Source organism: Monodelphis domestica, chromosome 5 (assembly GCF_027887165.1).
Source record: "Monodelphis domestica isolate mMonDom1 chromosome 5, mMonDom1.pri, whole genome shotgun sequence".
NCBI classification, from domain to species: Eukaryota; Metazoa; Chordata; class Mammalia; order Didelphimorphia; family Didelphidae; genus Monodelphis; species Monodelphis domestica.
In genome coordinates, this window is record NC_077231.1 from 185447120 (window position 1) to 185464609 (window position 17490).

The 17490-nt window shown below is 35.3% G+C and overlaps 1 protein-coding gene across 1 annotated transcript in view; it reads left to right on the plus strand.

The window, feature by feature from the left end:
* Positions 1-17490, plus strand: part of CFTR (CF transmembrane conductance regulator) — a 204836-nt gene that overhangs the window by 94298 nt on the left and 93048 nt on the right. The window contains exon 12 of the mRNA XM_056799582.1: positions 12807-12901. Coding sequence (XP_056655560.1) covers positions 12807-12901 — 95 coding nt within the window. The remainder of the gene's footprint in view (positions 1-12806; positions 12902-17490) is intronic.

Sequence of the window (17490 nt, forward strand, 5' to 3'; positions counted from 1 at the left end):
AAATTAGTCATTAATGTTAGGAAAAACTTCAGAACACTTAAAGTCATCTCAAAATGAAATGGATGGCCTCAGAATGGATAAGACAACCTTGAGAGCCTTTCAGACTGAGAATATTTTAATTTTTTAATTTTTAAATAAATTCTTACCTTCTGTTTTAGAGTCAATACTAAATATAGGTTCCAAGGCAGAAGAGTGGTAAGGACTAGCAACTGGGTTTAAATGTCTTGCCCAGGATCACAAATCTAGGAAATGGCTCAGGCCAGATTAGAACCCAAGACCTTCCATCTCCAGCCCTCACTATCTACTGAGATAGCTTCCCCCTTGGAATCTCTTTCAAGCTCAAGTTCTTCATCTGTGACATAGAGGTAATAACAGTACCAGCCTCTCAGCATTACTAGGAGACTCAAATTGTATAATGCATGAAAAGTATTTTGCAAATCTTAAAATTCTGTATACATCATAGCTATTATTATCATTGAGATTTCAAACACATACAGTTTATGTTCCTATTCAAGAATATGTTGTACTATAAAAAAGCTTATCTCCATCAGTTGGAATTGTATGTTTTCTCATATATAGTCAATCAGTAAATATTTGTTAATCACCTACTTTGTGCTAGGCATTGTCCTAAAGGTATAAGACAGTCCCTGCTTTCCAGGAATTCATAGTCTAATGGGAAGACTTTTTTCTCAGACCAGTTACCCAAAGTTTCCTTAGCTGTCATGTACTTGAAATATAGTGTGATGCTCTAGAATCTAATCACATCTAAGAATGCTTCTATTAAAAATACACTTAGAATTTCAACTAACTCTCATTAGAGAGTAATAACCCCCCCCCCCAAACCCACCACATAATAGGATTTATGACTTTGCCAACTTTTTATCTACTTAGAAGAATTGGGTGTTTTAGAAGTCTCTAGGGATGCTTTTACTATTGTCCAGTATGGGGAGTGAATGTAAGGGAAGAAGGGAATCCAATTATCAACCCTGATATTCCCTATTTGGTGAGAGTAAGAAGAAGGGCATTGGATGCAGATTTTAAAGCTGATTCTTTGTGTTGAGTGTGTCAGGAAAGGGAAAGGGATGTAGGGCCAGACAGGGGTGAGGAATCCCAGACTGTGTCGCCATTTGTAAAATTTGTGGTTCTGCTTTCTGTGCCAATTCCCATGGTTTGAGAGGTGTGATTTCTCAACCCTGGAAAAAGTAAATAGTTGATAGGAGAAGTACCATGGAAGGGATAATGGATATGGATACAAGATAATCGTGTTTGGATTCTGTTTCTGCAATTTACCATCTGTGTGACCTTGACAAGTCAGACTCTATGACTCTCCATTTCCTCATCTGGTTGAACTGAATGACTCCTAAACTCCTATGATCCTGTGTCCCTTACTAATCTTATCCTGTGAGGGAAAAAGAATGCTTAGGCAAAAGCCAATGGATCTAGTATAGATATGAATATAATTAATGGCAAGAGGTGGCATATTTCCACATTATTACTCCTTTCCTCTTGTCACTGCTGATTCCCTCCTAGATTAGCCCTGAGAATACATGAGAGATAAATACTATGGGGGGTAAGCCTTAGAAAGCAAGATGGATATAGCAAAAAGATAAGAAATCACAAGATCTGCTTCAATAGGATATTGGAATTTCAGGGGCCACTGGCCATTCCAAGATGGCACTTAATATTAGCAAGGATTTACTCTGTATAATATCTTAGTTACTTGGTTGGTTGAAGAACTGTTTAAAAAAATAAAAAGAAGGAGAAGAGGGAAGGGATGTACCCTGGAGGGAGGCTTGGGACCTGAGGTATGGAGAGAGAGAGAAAGGAGAGATAATTTTTAAGGATCAGTTTTTTGATTAGCTCATTTAGATGGTATAAGTCCCCAGTGAAGAACTTGTCTGTGTAAGATAAAAGGGCCTCACTCAGAAATCTTTATTATTATTTATTTATTATATTATTGATCTTTCAATTGTATATCTTTATAAATGTCAAATCTTGAATTTAGTAGTAGCCAGACAGATCAATTCAGTGTTAACATTCTTGTAGGAGACCTCATTAAAATATATAGATAAAGTCCTTTTTAAGTCAAAGAGAATAAACCTAGGGGGGAAAATACCAAGTAATTTCCTCTTAAATTTCATACAGAATAAAAGCAAATAAGTTTTAGAATTCCATGATAAATGAATAGTATTTGAAAAATGAGGCCTATTTAGAAAATTACAGAGCTAAAAGTGGTTTGGAGAGGACAGTGATGAAAATGCAAAATAGCAAGCTGTTTCTAGATCCCATTCTCCCACCCCTCTAGATTCTCTCTTAAGCCCAGTCAACCTAGAAATCACTCTCACAGTTGTAGACTGATGTCTTTTGAGTGCAATATTTTGTATTTTCAAGGCACAAACTCTATTCCCCTTTGAAGCTAGAGGTCAAGCCCAAGCTTTGGGCTGTATCAATTCTCTGAGGATATGAAGGTCCTGATTATCTGGTTAAATTTCACTTACTATGTGAAACAGGAAAGGCAATAGGATAAATTCATGAATTGAGTTTCCTTTTGTTCCTTTTTCCAAAATCAATTATTTCATGTAAGTGAGAGTGGTGACTTAAGCTTATTAGAAAATGAAGGAAAAAAGTGTTTAAATTTTGTAAATTTTTCATTTCACAAAAGAGATCCAGGTTTAAAGGACTCTGTTAAAACTTTAATCCATCCAGAAATCTTAAATTAAGTCCAATTATCCCACTGAACATTTACCAGCCCCACCACTAGTCTTTTCTCACTTTGATCTATGACACTGTAAGACCACTCTTTCTACTGATCATTGATTTCCCTTCTTTGCTCTTCCTATAACTGGGTCCTTCCATCTCCTCACTTTAGTCATTTTCATTGACTGTCTCCCATGCTAGAATGTTCTCCCTGTTCATCTTTACCTCCTGGCTTCCCTCAAAGTTCCAGCTAAAACCTTACCTTTTATAGGAAGCCCTGCCTGATACCCCTTAATTCTAGTGCTTTCCCCTCCTGATTATTTCCAGTTTAACTTGCGTGTAACTTGTTTGTCCATAGTCTTTGGATTTTGTCTATCTCATTGGACCTTGAGCTCCTTCAGAGCAGGACCTGTCATTGGCTTTTCTTTATACTTAGTACTTAGCAAAGTACCAGTACTTAGCAAAGACTCTGGCACACTGTAGGTACTTAATAAGCATGTATTGATTGACTTGTTAGAGAATTGTTTTGTATATGGCAAAATTCCTACTAGTTCCAAAACTTTTAAAAGTGTTTAATAACAACTAGCATTTATATAATGCTCTAGGATTTGCAAAGTCTTTACATTATCTCATTTGATCAAATATTGATTCCCAAGACTAATAGTCTCTCCACTGAACCATTTGGGTGCATAATATATGACTATATCCTGAACAAATTCATTGTCTTTTCTCTATACTCAACAATTCTTCATGGCTTTTCTATTTGCATTAATGATAGCACTCTTCTGAATAAAATTAAGAAGCCCATTTTTTGCTTCTCTTGACATTTGGTTAGTTGGCAAGTTGTGTTGTTTCTTCCATGAAGGCATCTCTTAATCTGTGTCTTCCTTTCTTTTTCCTTTCTATCGCTCTTATTTTGGATTTAATTGACTCTTGTCTGGATTGATCTCCCTTTCTTTTTTGTCTCCAATCCATCCTACACATGGCTAAGGAAATAATCCTAAAGCACTGAGTGATTATGACTTATACCTATCAGAGGATCCCCATTGTGTATGGAATAAAGTCCTAACTCTTTGCCCAGGCGTGCCAAACTTCAAGTGTTTTGTTTTCCACCATCCTTACCAGCTTTAACTTCCATTATTTCCTGAATGTACTTTACAACTTCCTGAACAGATTCCACATTTTTCTCACTTTTACTCATATTTTCCTTTTCCTTGGAATGTCTTCTTGCCTGATTCTGCCCTCCAAAAGCTTCTGGTTTGGGATAACTTCTCTCCGAAACTTTCCTGATCCTTTAGATGGGACATGAATCCCTGTAGGACTTTATATTCTTTTATGACACTTTGTACTTTCACCCTTATATGGTAATTTTATTTCCCCTACTAGATTTAAGCTCTTTTAGTGTGGAGACCATGTCTTATTCATCTTCATAGTGCTTTTTAGGAAGCCTTGTGTAAAATGTTTCTTTTTCAGTCATTTTCAATCATATCCAATTTTTATGACCTCATCTGGAATTTTTTTTGGCAAAGATACTGGAGTTGTTTGCCATTTCCCTCTCATCTTACAGATAAGGAAACTAAGGCAAATGGGGTTAAAGTGACTTGTCCAAGGTCACTGAGCTAGTGACTATCTGATGCTGAATTTGAATTCATGAAGATGAATTTTCCCAACTACAGGCCCAGCTCTGTATCTACTGTACCACCTATCTGCCCCAGACATTTGAATATGTGTGTATGTGTGTATGTAAAGGTTACTTATTATTTGTTGAACAATAAAATAAGTTGTTTGAATTACAGTTATTTTTGTCTATACTTATGAGGAGCAGTGTTGCCTAATGTATAGACAGCTGATCTCAGGGACAGAAAGATCTGCTTTCAAAGACTGTCTCAGACACTTTGGGCTTGTTATCCTTGGTAAATCACCTGAGTTCAAATCCTGTCTCAGACACAGAGTAAGGAATTTCAAAATATTTGTTGAATCAATTGTAGATATCAATGCAATATTTTATTGGGGTTTTTTCAGTTGTTTTCAATCATGTCTGACTCTTTTTGACCTTCTCAAGTTTTTCTTGGCAAAGATACTGAAATGGTTTGCCATTCCCTTTTCCAACTCATTTTATAGTTGAGGAAACTGAGATAAAGAAGGTTAAGTGACTTTCTCAGGGTCACACAGTTAGTAATATCTGAAGCTAGATTTGAACTGAAGCAAATGAGTCTTCCTCACTTTAGGCCTTCCACTTTATCCACTGGGCCACCCAGCTGTTTATATGTAATAACTGCAAAACAAAAATTGTGAATAAAGACTTAACCCAGCAAACCACCTAAAGAGTCTCAACCAAGTTTTTAATTCACTATTGTATTTTAAAGCCAACATCTTAGGGAAGGTTAAACGTAAAACTCTTGCCTTTATTATAATTTAACTCAGCTTTGTGTAGATTTTGTGGCATTATGGATAGAATCCAAGGCTTAGAGTTGGAGGGATTAGACATCAGAGCCATTGGACTTAAGGCCAATTTCTTTGGATAACTCTCTAGGACTTATCTATGAAGACATAAATGAGTTATCCCTGGCAATAGAAATCCATTGGGAGTTTCTGATGTTGATAAAAATCACAGCTTGTTCTTAATGGGCATTAGCTAAGCCTATTGTGTTGAAAATGCCATTAAGAGGGAAATTAGTAACATTTTGATTATGCTCAGAGAAATGAACTTGTTTCCCCTCTGGAAACCTATATTTCTGTTCAAGGCACAAGCACTCTAAAGGCAACTTTTAAAGGGAATAGAAATAACTTTTTCTTTACCTAGAACTGATATGGGGAAAACAAATCTTGAAACTGTTTGGTCAAACAGTAGACCAGATTTAATTGATTTTGTCTTGTAGAAATAGCAGCATGAAAAGGTAGCCCCTATTTCCATAATTAAAGTTTCAGGTCCTCCTAAGCAGGTTTTAAAGATGATAACAAAAAGTATGAATCTATACCCAGACTTCTCCTGTAACATCTTGAATTTAATGGACACCATAACTAGGGGTGGCACTCTTGGAAATGATAATCACTTATTATTACATTTCATAGAATTATGGACCAAAAAGGGACTCCAGAGGTCATCTAATCTAAAACCCCTCACTTTAAAAATTGAAGAAAGTGAGCCCAAAGGAAGTTAAGTGAATTGCCTAATGTCATTGAGGTTGTAAATATCAAAGACAACATTGGAACCCAGGGTCTGGGACTCCAAGGTATGGGCTACCTCTATGTACTGAGAGTTACTGAAACCGATTTTTATAGTAAAAGTTTTTAGAAGTGTTTGATGTTCAAATGTACTTAGACATTTCCTTATATGCAAATCTAACAAAATCCACATATTTAACTCTCAGCTGTATATCTTGAAAATAGTCTCCAACTATACAGACTAACTCTAGGTCAGAAACACTAAAATGCATTGGTGATTGCTTCAAGCCCTGAAAACAGACAGAGACAAAGGCAAAATTCATTTAAAAAAAATCTCCTGAAGAGCTTTTAAAAGTAAAGATGAATACACATGTAATGGAGAATTAAATTGTTTCCAAAAAAGACAGGGTAGGTTGGATTTACAAATGGAATATTTAATATTTTGTTAGAAAGCAAAACCAAAGAAAAATTAAGCAGAAAATAACCCACTTGATCAAAAGAATTTTGCCCTTCAAAAATGAAAGGGATCATTCTTCAATATAAATTTTTTACTATTAAAATAGTCTAATGTTCACAGTGTTGCTTGCTGAAATCTATTTAACTGGGTGTTTCCTCTTGCAGTAAGTACTGCTTTAGTCAATTATCATGAAGTGTGGGAAAATGACAGCAATCTTGGTATTTGTACTCACTGCCAAAAAAAAGAGAAAATCAAACCCAATAGTACACAATGTGTTTCTCCTTCTAAAAGGAGGATACAGATTCTCAGAAAGCAGGATATGTGGACCGGAAGACATGTTTTTTTGTAATTAGAAGATTGCAATTTACGATGGATGAAAAGTGAATGGAAAATATTTTTTAAAAGTTAAATATTGTAAAAATATGAAACTAAATCAAATGTATATGATATTGACCTGAATGGCAGGATCAATTTGCTAAGACAATTAGCGCTAAAATATTAACCTTGAAGCTCATAGCTTTAAAAAAGGAACATAAGAATTTTTATTTTTTTAAAAGAATTCTGTCAATAAAATATATATCATAGTATAATGGAAATGTACATTAGGGAAATATACATAATGAGTTTTCTTAAAATATCAGCTTTCTAGCTTTTGTGCCATCTGTAATATGTATTCAGTGACATTCATTTCCATTTTCTCTCTGTCCATTCTCTGGACATGAAGGAGAGATGATTCATGTTTTCCTGCCCGGTTTTGGCCAAAACAGAGTGGGAGAAATAAGTAGCTACTTTGGCTCATCAGTCCTTTTATCATTAAACTTGAATACCCTTCATATATTTCATTTTGGAGGTTAATCTGTGCTGTTCAAGTTACTTTTTTAAAAAAGAAAATGAGAATTGATGGCAATAAATTTTCTTTCCTTAAAGAGCATCTCAAGATCCTTTGTGATGTCAATTTGCTAATCATTATAAATAAACAACCTATATAAGGTAAGAATAACTCTGAGGTGATAGAAGAACTGAGTCATAAAGTTTCTGACCTCATATTTCACAATAAGTTTGGTAGATCTTAGTATAAAATTTGGATTTTCTGTTCAAATAGTACAGGAAAGACAGAATGATAGGTTTAGTTTTAGATATCCTAGGTTCAAATTCCAACTCTGCCAACTATATGAACTTGGAAAACATCATTTTTCTTCTTTGGTCCTCAGTTTCTTCATCTATAAAGTGAAATGAAATCCAAGATGATGTTTAGTGTCCTATCTGCCTCAGGTACCTAATTCAATATTCCAAATATTTAATCAATACTTACTATGTTCCTTGAGTGTATGACAACTTAGATGCCTAGAAAAAGGCACCATAAACAAAAATCCAATCTTGGTTATCACATAAACTTGGGAGCAAAGATGCTGGGTATGTTATGTATTTGCCAGTTTGAGGCTTAACTGCATTCCAGGAGCACACCCTAACTGAAATAGTACTGAAGCCAACTCTGTTGAAAAGTGAGTAGAGAAGAGACTACATTCAGAAAGTTCATCCCCTAAAATCTGAGCCAAGGAAAAACCTTAACCATGTGGGAAACTGATATTCATCTAGCATTTCAGGAGGCAAACCTGAAGTATTTCCAGAATGTAGGGCACGACTAAAAGGGGGCAGGCCATCTGGATAATAGGAGGATGTTGAGTGAATGAATGAATGGGGAAAACCCATTTACAGTGGAAAACAGCACTATTCTTCTGGGATTGTTTTCTGACAATGAGTGGCTCAGCTATTATATATGGTAGTTCTGTGCTGTTATTGTTCTCATTTTATAGTTGGAAAAAACTAATGCAAACAGAGGTAAAACAACTTTTTTTAGGGTTACAGTTAGTAAATTCCAGGTGCTTAATTTGAACTCAGGATTTCCTGACTCTAGGCCCAATTATCTGTCCACCAGATACTCTTTTAGGGGTATGATTCTCTCCTTCACACCAAACCAAAAAGGTTATTGTTAGGGTCAGAGGGAATGCTACTTTGGAGAGGTTTGCTTTTTTTTTTTTTTTGAGGACTTTTATTCCATTACTTTTGAGAGCAGAAAAGTTATTTTGCTCTGTTGCTGTTTTTCAGTCTTTCAGTCATGTCCAACTCTTCATAGCCCCTGACATAGTATGTCAACTTTTTCTGTCCCTCATTATTTCCCAGTTTGTCCAAGTACGCACATTCATTGCTTCCATGCTACTGTCTATCCAACTCATTCTCTGCTGTTCCCTTCTCTTTTTGCTTTCAATTTTTCTTAGGGTCTTTTCCACTAACTTTGCATCGTATAGCCGAAGTATTAAAGTTTCAGCTCCGGTATTTGACCTTCCAATAAATCATCTGAATTATTTTGCACCTTCCAGGAAGCCTTTTGCTTTGTTTCTCTTCTCCCTTGTTTCCACGAATCCTCTTTCCACTTCTTGAGAGGTAGCCAGGAAAAGGATGGGGAATTTTTAGAAGGAGGAAAAAAGAGAGAATGGGGAGGTGGAAGGACACAAAATTAAGATGGGAAAGAGAAGAGAGTGTAGCCATTGTATGGGTGATGTCCTGGGAGAGAACTGAAGGGTAGAGGGACTAGAAGTTATGATGAGGGCAAAGAACAGGTTTTAGGATTTGAAATACACATGGAATGACAACACACTCTAGTCAGAATAGGGAATTTCAGAGTTCCTGAACACAGAAGTGGTGTATTTATGGATAAGGTGAAGATCAAAAGTTTGTCTCTACGTGTAACGGAGGTAAAAGCATAGGTTACAAGAAATGAACAAATTGAGGGACTAGGAGGTTAGGGTGTTTAAATATATATTTATATTTCCAAATAAATAAATAAAAATAAATGCAAATTTGAAAATGTGAAAAAAGAAAGAAAGTTCCCTACTGTGAGGGCAGAAGTTGGAGAGGAGAGAAAGATTATGAGCCATGAATTGCACTCATTGAGGAAGAAAGTATACTGGAAATAGATTGAAAATAGCTACCAGAATCTTGAATGGTTGATAAGCCTAGATTGAAAAAAACTCAAGGGAAGATGGATTTCTGAGTGATAGTGGTAAAGAGAGAGCCTGAAAGTGGCAAGGTTGAGTAGGTATTATTCCAATTCCCCGACAGTCCAGTTAGTTGGGGTGAATGAGCAAAATTGAAACCAGGTGACCAGGGAATCTGTGTCATCAGGAAGAAAACCAGATCTCAGTGAGCACAAGACGTTGGAAAGAGCAAGAAAGGAAAGGTTTAAGATGAAATCTAGTTTGATATCAATGGTGCAGGCATTCCAGAAAGTGCAGGTTTTAAATGAGGCATTGGTAGGGTTGGATTGAAGGGAATGAGAATAAGGAAAGAGTCCATGGAGGATCAAGAATGGGGTTTGAAGGTAGAAGTTCAGAATCACTAGGATGAGAAGGTGGGATGGGGTACAAGTATGTTAATCATTGAGCAATGAGTTCAGGTAGGTTATCATTTTTGATAGGGGTTTAACCTGAGCATGGAGTTTTCCTGGAATATGAGGCAGCAGTATATAGATGGAAAGGGGTTGAGGAGCTAGGCAAGCTAAATGTTGGGCAGAGAGTATGCCTATAATCTGATCTAATGGCTGCCCTAAGAGACTAGGAATGGGAGCTCTTAATAAATTATAGTAGCCCAAATAAATAGTGAGTACTCAATAAATATTTATCTGTTGATCAGTTGATTTGGAGGGTACTGGTCATGGTGGAGACAGAGGAGAGGGTAGGATATAAATGAGAAAAAGTATGCAGGATGGATAGAGAATGGAGTTGCTGTGAGTAGGTGAGAAGAAAAGAAGTTCTATGAAAGGGAGAGGCAGTGAGATTGAATAGGGGAGCTCACACAAAAAGAGCTACTTCTTAATAAGCCTCAACTCTGCCTTCCACATTCCCACTTGCCCATTACAAATGCTTGGAGATTACAGTTCTCAGGCACTAAGATGATATCTCTACTATTCTTCTAAGTGAAGATGTGTATTTGAGTTGTTATGTGGTTTTATTTTTTTTTAGTAGAAGTCTCTGGATACATGTTTAATTAGGTAGTAGTTAGAATAAAAATGAATTGTAGTGGTAGCTGCTTCTATATATTAGCATGTATGTATATGTATATTTGTATGCACCATATTTTGTCTATGATACCTACCAGCTATAAGACCATGGGCAAATCACTTAACTTTTCTGTGTTCTAGGTTAACCTTCTTTTTCTTTTTTAAAACCCTTACCTTCTATGGGTTTGATTTGTTACTTTGCTAATTGCCTAGTAATGGAGAAAATGTTAATAAGGCAAATGAAATATAAGAATATGTTTTGTGTCTAGTTTTTTTCCTGTCTGAAGAGTCTTTAAATATTTACCAGCACATCTCAATGTGTGACCCTGTTGGGTCATTATAGAGCTTCTTTAGAATACATAAAAATTCCTTCATTTCTACTTCACTTAATGGTTTGGGCCTGCAGAATAGAAACTGAAATTTTCTTCTTTTAAAAACTTCTCAGCCTTCTTATCAATTCTCTATTCTCTTCCTGTATCGGCAAAATAGGTACTCTGTCTCCTTGTTGAGATTAACTTCCCAACACAGATTCTTGATCCTTTCTGCTAAGACTTTGCTTCAACAATTATGTAACTCCTCATTATCCTCTTCCTACTGATTACTTCTCACCTGTCAATGAGCACCCAGAAGATTCTGAACTCTAATAAAGCCTTTCCTCAATCCTTTCTACTTCACCCAAATAACATTTTATTTCTTTTCCCTTTAGGATTAAGCTTCTTATATAGTAGTTCTGACCTGACAACTTTTCTCTCCCTAACACCTATCATTTTGTTTCTGCTTCCCCCTAAAAAAACAAAACAGAAGTATTCTCTCAAAGGTCATATATCACTTCCCTGCTGTCAAATAGGATGGCCTTTTTTTTTCCCTCTCCAGGTCTCATCCTCTTCAGTTTCTCTGGATTATTTGACACTTTATTAATTCCTGTCCACTCTTTCTGGATGTTCTCTACTTTGTTAGTTGCAGAGACACCACATTCTCCTTACCTCTATTACTGGTCTTTCTAGCTCTTTCAGTAATACTGTTCCCTTCTTTCAAAGTACTCCCTTTCATCTTTAGTTGTGTTCTCCTTTCTCCTTATGCTGACTACTTGGCCAATTTAATTAATTTCCCTCAACTATCTCCCCTTTGAAAATGACTCTCAGGTTTTTACATCTAGCTCTGACCTCTTCTAAGCTTCAAGATCCCATCATATCTATAGGATGCATTTACTTTAATCCATATCTAAAGCCTATTTTATCTATAATAATATTCTAAGCTCATATACCTAAAATAAAGCTTCTCCTTTCTTCAAAAATCTGCTCTTTTATCTGACTTCACAATTTCTATCTGTGCCACTAACATTCCACCAAATCTTTTGCATTTAAAACATGTCTTTATCTTCCCATTATCTCATCTCATCTTATCTCATCTCATCTCCAATTAGCAAATCCTTTCTATTTGGCCTCACAACATCTCTCCTTAATTTTCCCTGATTCCCTATTCCTACTGGAATCACCCTTGTATACATCTTCATTAAAATCCACCTAAAATTTCTGGGAGACCTTCTCACCTTAAATTTTTTTCATCCATCTTACAAATTACCCATAACACTTCTGCTAGACAGAATTCTGTTATTCACTATTTAGTCATATTAGTCTGCTCAAAATCATTTAATGACTCCCCATTGTCTACCAAGTCAAGTTGAAATTCCTTTGCCTAACTTTCAAAGACCTCTATAATCTCATAGTAACTAATCTGTCTTCATGAAAAAAAGAATGTGGTCCTTTTCTTTTAAATCAAAATGGCCCAAATAAATTATTCAAGGAATTTTGCAAGTAGAATCAAACTATTCTAATTTATATAAGACTGTGTTCTTTTCCTTTGTAGCACTCAGTGCCTAGTATAGTTTACTAAACATGGTAGATTTTCAGTCATTGTTTGTTAGATGAATTTTGAAAAATGGCTTTATTTCACCAGCTCATAAACTTTTTATGATTTCTTCCTGTACTTACTGCATATCATGGCAATAATGTATTGCTTCTGAAGAGAAGAGTACCAATATTATGGGCCACATTTAAAACTGATAACTAAATGTTTTTATAATCCAAATTTTTGAGTTTGTATTCATCAGTATTTTTGCTTTGGTTATGGTGAAATATGAATTACCTGTCAAGTAGAAAGTGTTAAGTTGTGGCTAATTGTCCTACTAGAATCCATTTAAAGAACTGACTTTCTTACACAAATGTAACTATTTCATATCACATAAATTCCATATTAAAATAGTTTAATATAAATTTCTTATTGAGATTTTTCCACTTTAGAATAATTTCTGTATTTTAAAATCTATAATTTCTCAGGAAAGAATTATGACAGGGAATTTCTACTTGACCAAAGCACAAGTCTTAAGTCTTATAATCAACCTGTAATTTGCTTGTCTTATTATTTTAATAGGACATATCAAAGTTTGCGGAAAAAGACAACACAGTTCTTGGAGAAGGTGGAATCACTCTGAGTGGAGGTCAACGAGCAAGAATTTCTTTAGCAAGGTTAATATTTTGGTATTTGTTCAGTTAAAATTTGCTATAAATAAAACATTCATGAATAGGCACAAAACTCTTTCCATATTTTTAGATCATTTTGATTTTAAAATATCTCCAGTTTCAGAGCAAGAGTGTTATTTTCAAAAGTTTTATAACTAGTTCATTAAAATATACTTTAAGATTTATAGATAATGATATAGTATCCAAACCTGATAAAAATTAAAAATTTTATATGAGTTAACCCTAAACTGTAGAACATATTAACAGATGTTTTTTCCATTTACTATATTATGCAATCTGAATCCCCCTGAGAACTAGGAACTATTAGTGAGATAATGCTAATTATAGAAATGCAATTCAACTCTTCATTCAAGTGCATCTTCTCCATTCACTAAAAGATATAGAAGAGCCACTAATCAAGCAACAAGTATTTTAATTAAGATTGACTAGCAAGGTTACCCACATAGGAAAATAATCCAGGAGCATAATCTCTCTTATTTTTCCTTCTCCCCTTAACAAAATTGATTTTCTGTGGATCCTATTGAGAATCATTCTAGGGTAAATTCAGAGAATGAGGAAGTTCTCTCTCTCTCTCTCTCTCTCTCTCTCTCTCTCTCTCTCTCTCTCTCTCTCTCTCTCTCTCTCTCTCTCTCTCTCCTTTCCACTGGCTGATGGATTTTTTTCTTCATATCTTAGTGTGGTCTTGGTAGCCAACATGGTCATCTGTGTACATGTCAGAGGTACAGAGAGTTGCCTTGCTAGCTTCAGGTTCATTGGAATTTTATCAGGACTCCTGTATTCAAGCTATCACACATGTGGTTTTTCTTTATTTTCTTTTCTCCAACTAAAGGCTCTTCCCTTTTACAATAAGAGGTCATCTCTGACTCTCTTCACTCTTTTTATTCTTGGAATTGGAAAGAAGCTTCTGTGGAGAAGCTGCTCTCACCGTCCTGTGGTAGATACCATGATGAATGAAATCTTTACCTGTGGCTTCTGCCAAGCCTGTACCTCCTTAGACAATCTCTGTTTCTAGTTCCAATTGTGGCATGTATCTAATATTCTTGGATTTCTCCTAAAGAATAGTAGCTCTCTTGCCTCAGATTTTGTGGGCAGTAAGATTAGATAGAAGTTAGACATTTTTGGCAGGGATCAACTTGCCTTCAGTATGCTATATGTTCCTCATGATCACCCTGTAAAGTGGGGTAGGACTTGCTCATTATGATTGCCTGGATATTAAATTTAAGGCCAATTCTCTGTCCCCTAGTTTTCATTGTAATAAGCTTAAAGGTTAAAAAAAGAAGCTTCATTAAGCTAGTTGAGAATGGCTAGAAGTTACAATTGTTAAAGCAGAATGAACACAATGGGTTATTCTTACCAGTGTGGAGAATTATACTGGAGCTCATTGTATTTTGCACAGAGGCAATAAATTATAAAGTCCTAGAGTTGAATGGAAACTCAGAGTTATCTAGCCTAACTGCATGAAGCATGATTCTCCTTTATAATTGATTAGTTTGTTTTTGAGAACAAAACATATTAAGTTGGCTGAATCATAATTCCATTTAACCAATTATCTCTGATAATACAATATCTCCAAAGTTATTCCTCAATCACTCATAACTCATTAGAGTTATTAAGACGGGATGAAACTGATCATTAAAGTTTCACCTGGATAATGAGAACAAGGACATTGATAATTCATTAATTAGTTGAAAGTTGACTCAGTCTGCCTCTTAGTTACCCTGACTTCCTTTGAAACTTAGCTCAAAGCTCACTTTCTGAAAGAACTTCTCTTGATTTTCAAAGCCACTCATGCTTCACCTCTCAGATGACCTTATCCTAGTATTAGTAGCAGAAGTAATTAAGTAGCAGAAGTAGGTTTTGAACATAGGATCTCTGGTTTGAAGTTCAGCATTCTTTCTAGAATACTTTTGTGATTCCACTGACCAAGAAATTATTTACACATTATAAATTCTCCCATTAGAATGTATGCTACTTAATGGTAGGGACTGGACTTTTTTTTTTGCTTTTTCTTTGTATTCCCAAAGCTCAGCACAGTGCCTGGAACATGGTAAACTTTTAACAAATGAATGTTGAATAACTACTAGTATATTTCTGAATAAATGGGACATACTTCTGAAAATCTTGCATTTCTATTTTTGTCCTTCCCCCAAATAGTTTTCCAAAATGATTTTAACTAAACTGTTTGTGTGGTAGCTAAGTGACTTGTAGACTGAGAGCTAGGCCTAGAAATAAGAGATTCTGGGTTCAAATTTGACCTTGGATAAGTCCTTGCTGTGTGAACCAGGGCAAGTTACTTAAAAAAGAAAAAGCTTCTGTTTGATTTTAGAAGGCTATATTGATTACCAATATCACTCCTTCTACCATGTAAGCATTTTTCCTGCTATTCTTTTCATAGCAATGTTACAAAAAATAAGCCTCTGCCTATTAGAAGAACTGAGAGGCAGACATGAAAACAAAATTAAAAGGCAAAGTAATGGCCATTCCTTTTGGATGCTTGCTTTGGATTCATCTATCTCACTTTAGTGGGAATAGTTTGACTTTGTATGAGTATACCAGAGTTATCAGCTGCAGAAAGCAAGTTGCCCATGTGTCCAGTTTGCTAGGCTAGGAAGTCCCTTTGATTGCATACTGAATGAATTGGAGATCAACTGTGGAATGTGGTCCTGAAGCCAAACAGCTCATATGGACTATGGATCAAGTCCTACAGGACCAATTTTAGAAATACATTCATTCTAACCTATTGCACTGCCTGAGAAGTTTGGGTGTCTTTGGGTCTGTTTCAAGACGCATTTAATTTTCTTGACTTGGGTAAAGCTCTTAGATTTTTGTTAGAGTTAATTTTATTCTTTGAAGGTGGCCTTTGAATGGATTTATCTTTTCTAGTGCACACTGTACAAGGTTAAGCTAAGAGTAAATCAGGCTGGTTAGCCTGGCCGTGTAAGTCATATGGTCCCAGCAATATCTTTTTTTGGGGGGGGACCTCAAATCTCAGTTATTCTATTGAATATTTCCACAACTTTGGTTAAGTTAGTTTAGCTTTCTGCCTCAATTTTCTTATTTGTAAAATGGGATTGAGGAGTGGGGGTTGGACTATCTCTAATGTCCCTGCTCTAAATATATAGACTATTGTGCAAAAATTTATTTTAAAAGTCTTTTTCTACTTTTACTCCAGAAATGTATTCACTGTATTCTAGAAGTTTCTCTTTTCCTTTCTTTAGTTCCTTCCCTCTCCCTTTCTTAGTTTTTTTCCCTCTTTCTTTCCTTGTTCATCCATTCATTCCATTTTCTTCCCTTTCTCCCTTCTTTCACTCCTTACCTCCTTCCTTTTGTGTCCCTCCCCCCTCTTTCCTTCTTCTTTCCCTCTCTTTTCTTCCTTCCCCTCCATCCTTTCTTCCTTCTTTTTTCCCTCCCTCCCTCCTCTTCTTTCTTTCCTTTCCTCCTTGTTTCCTTACCTTTTCTTTTTTGTTGTTGTTGCTCAAACTTCAGAGGCTAAAGAAGTACCTGAAACTTAGTCAAAAGGAACATCTGTCAGAAATCAAGGAGCACTCATGTAGAATCAGGTTCAGACTAGATATACTTGCATCAAAATATCATATCAAAACTTAAAAACTAAAAATGAAATAACAAGTAAATCATGTAGAGTGAAAGCTGTTTTTTTTTGTTAAAGGAAACAAAAACTTTTTTCTTCATTTTTCTCATTTAATTTTAGAATTTAAAAATATGTCCATAACATGCTATAATATAATGTTATAGCAGGATTTTTGCCTACTTAATGTAACAATCTATGGATAAAGTTGTGTGTTGTAAAGTGGGCAATTCTTTTCAGGTTTTCTCTGAGATGAAAACACAAATTCCCCTATTCTCACCCTACTACTAATGTGGCACCTCATTAATTTTTTTCAGTTTCAGAAGCCATTAAATAGATATGAATGGAATTTCATCAGAAGGTATTTTAGAATGCAAAATCTGTCATTATTAGATTGATTTGTTCATTGTCTCTGAGCTGTTCCCCTAGGAAAATCACGTAAATGTCTTTTCTCTATCAGCTTTTTCTCCTTTCTCAATCACGGACTTCAAACTCATTAATTTGAACAAACTTAAGTGATATCAACAAACATAAGATAAATCATAAAACATGTGATTTATTAACAGTTATACATAATACATGACATAAAGTAAATATTTAGAGAATGTATTGGTTGTGAGAAAAGTCACTACCAGAACCCCCTGTGTGCTCCTTAAAAGTCATAAAAGAAACTGTTGACTAGAATTCTTTCCTCAGTAGCCACTACTATTGAATTCTCCAAAATTCCGTTTTCTCAGGATGAGATATAATTTTGTTCAATTCACCTCTGGAGTGATAAACTAGATCTCTCAAGATATCTCTGCAGGTTCTCAATAATGACAGTTAATTTTGTTAACCCTTCACACACTCATTCTCTGATTGAGTTAAGTATAATCGTTACCTTCATCAAAATTAGCCCTCCAAATTTCCTCAGCAGTTTTCTTAAAATCCTCTCTTAAGGTTTCACACAAACTCCCACAAAGATGACTGTTAGTGGTCAGTTCCCAAG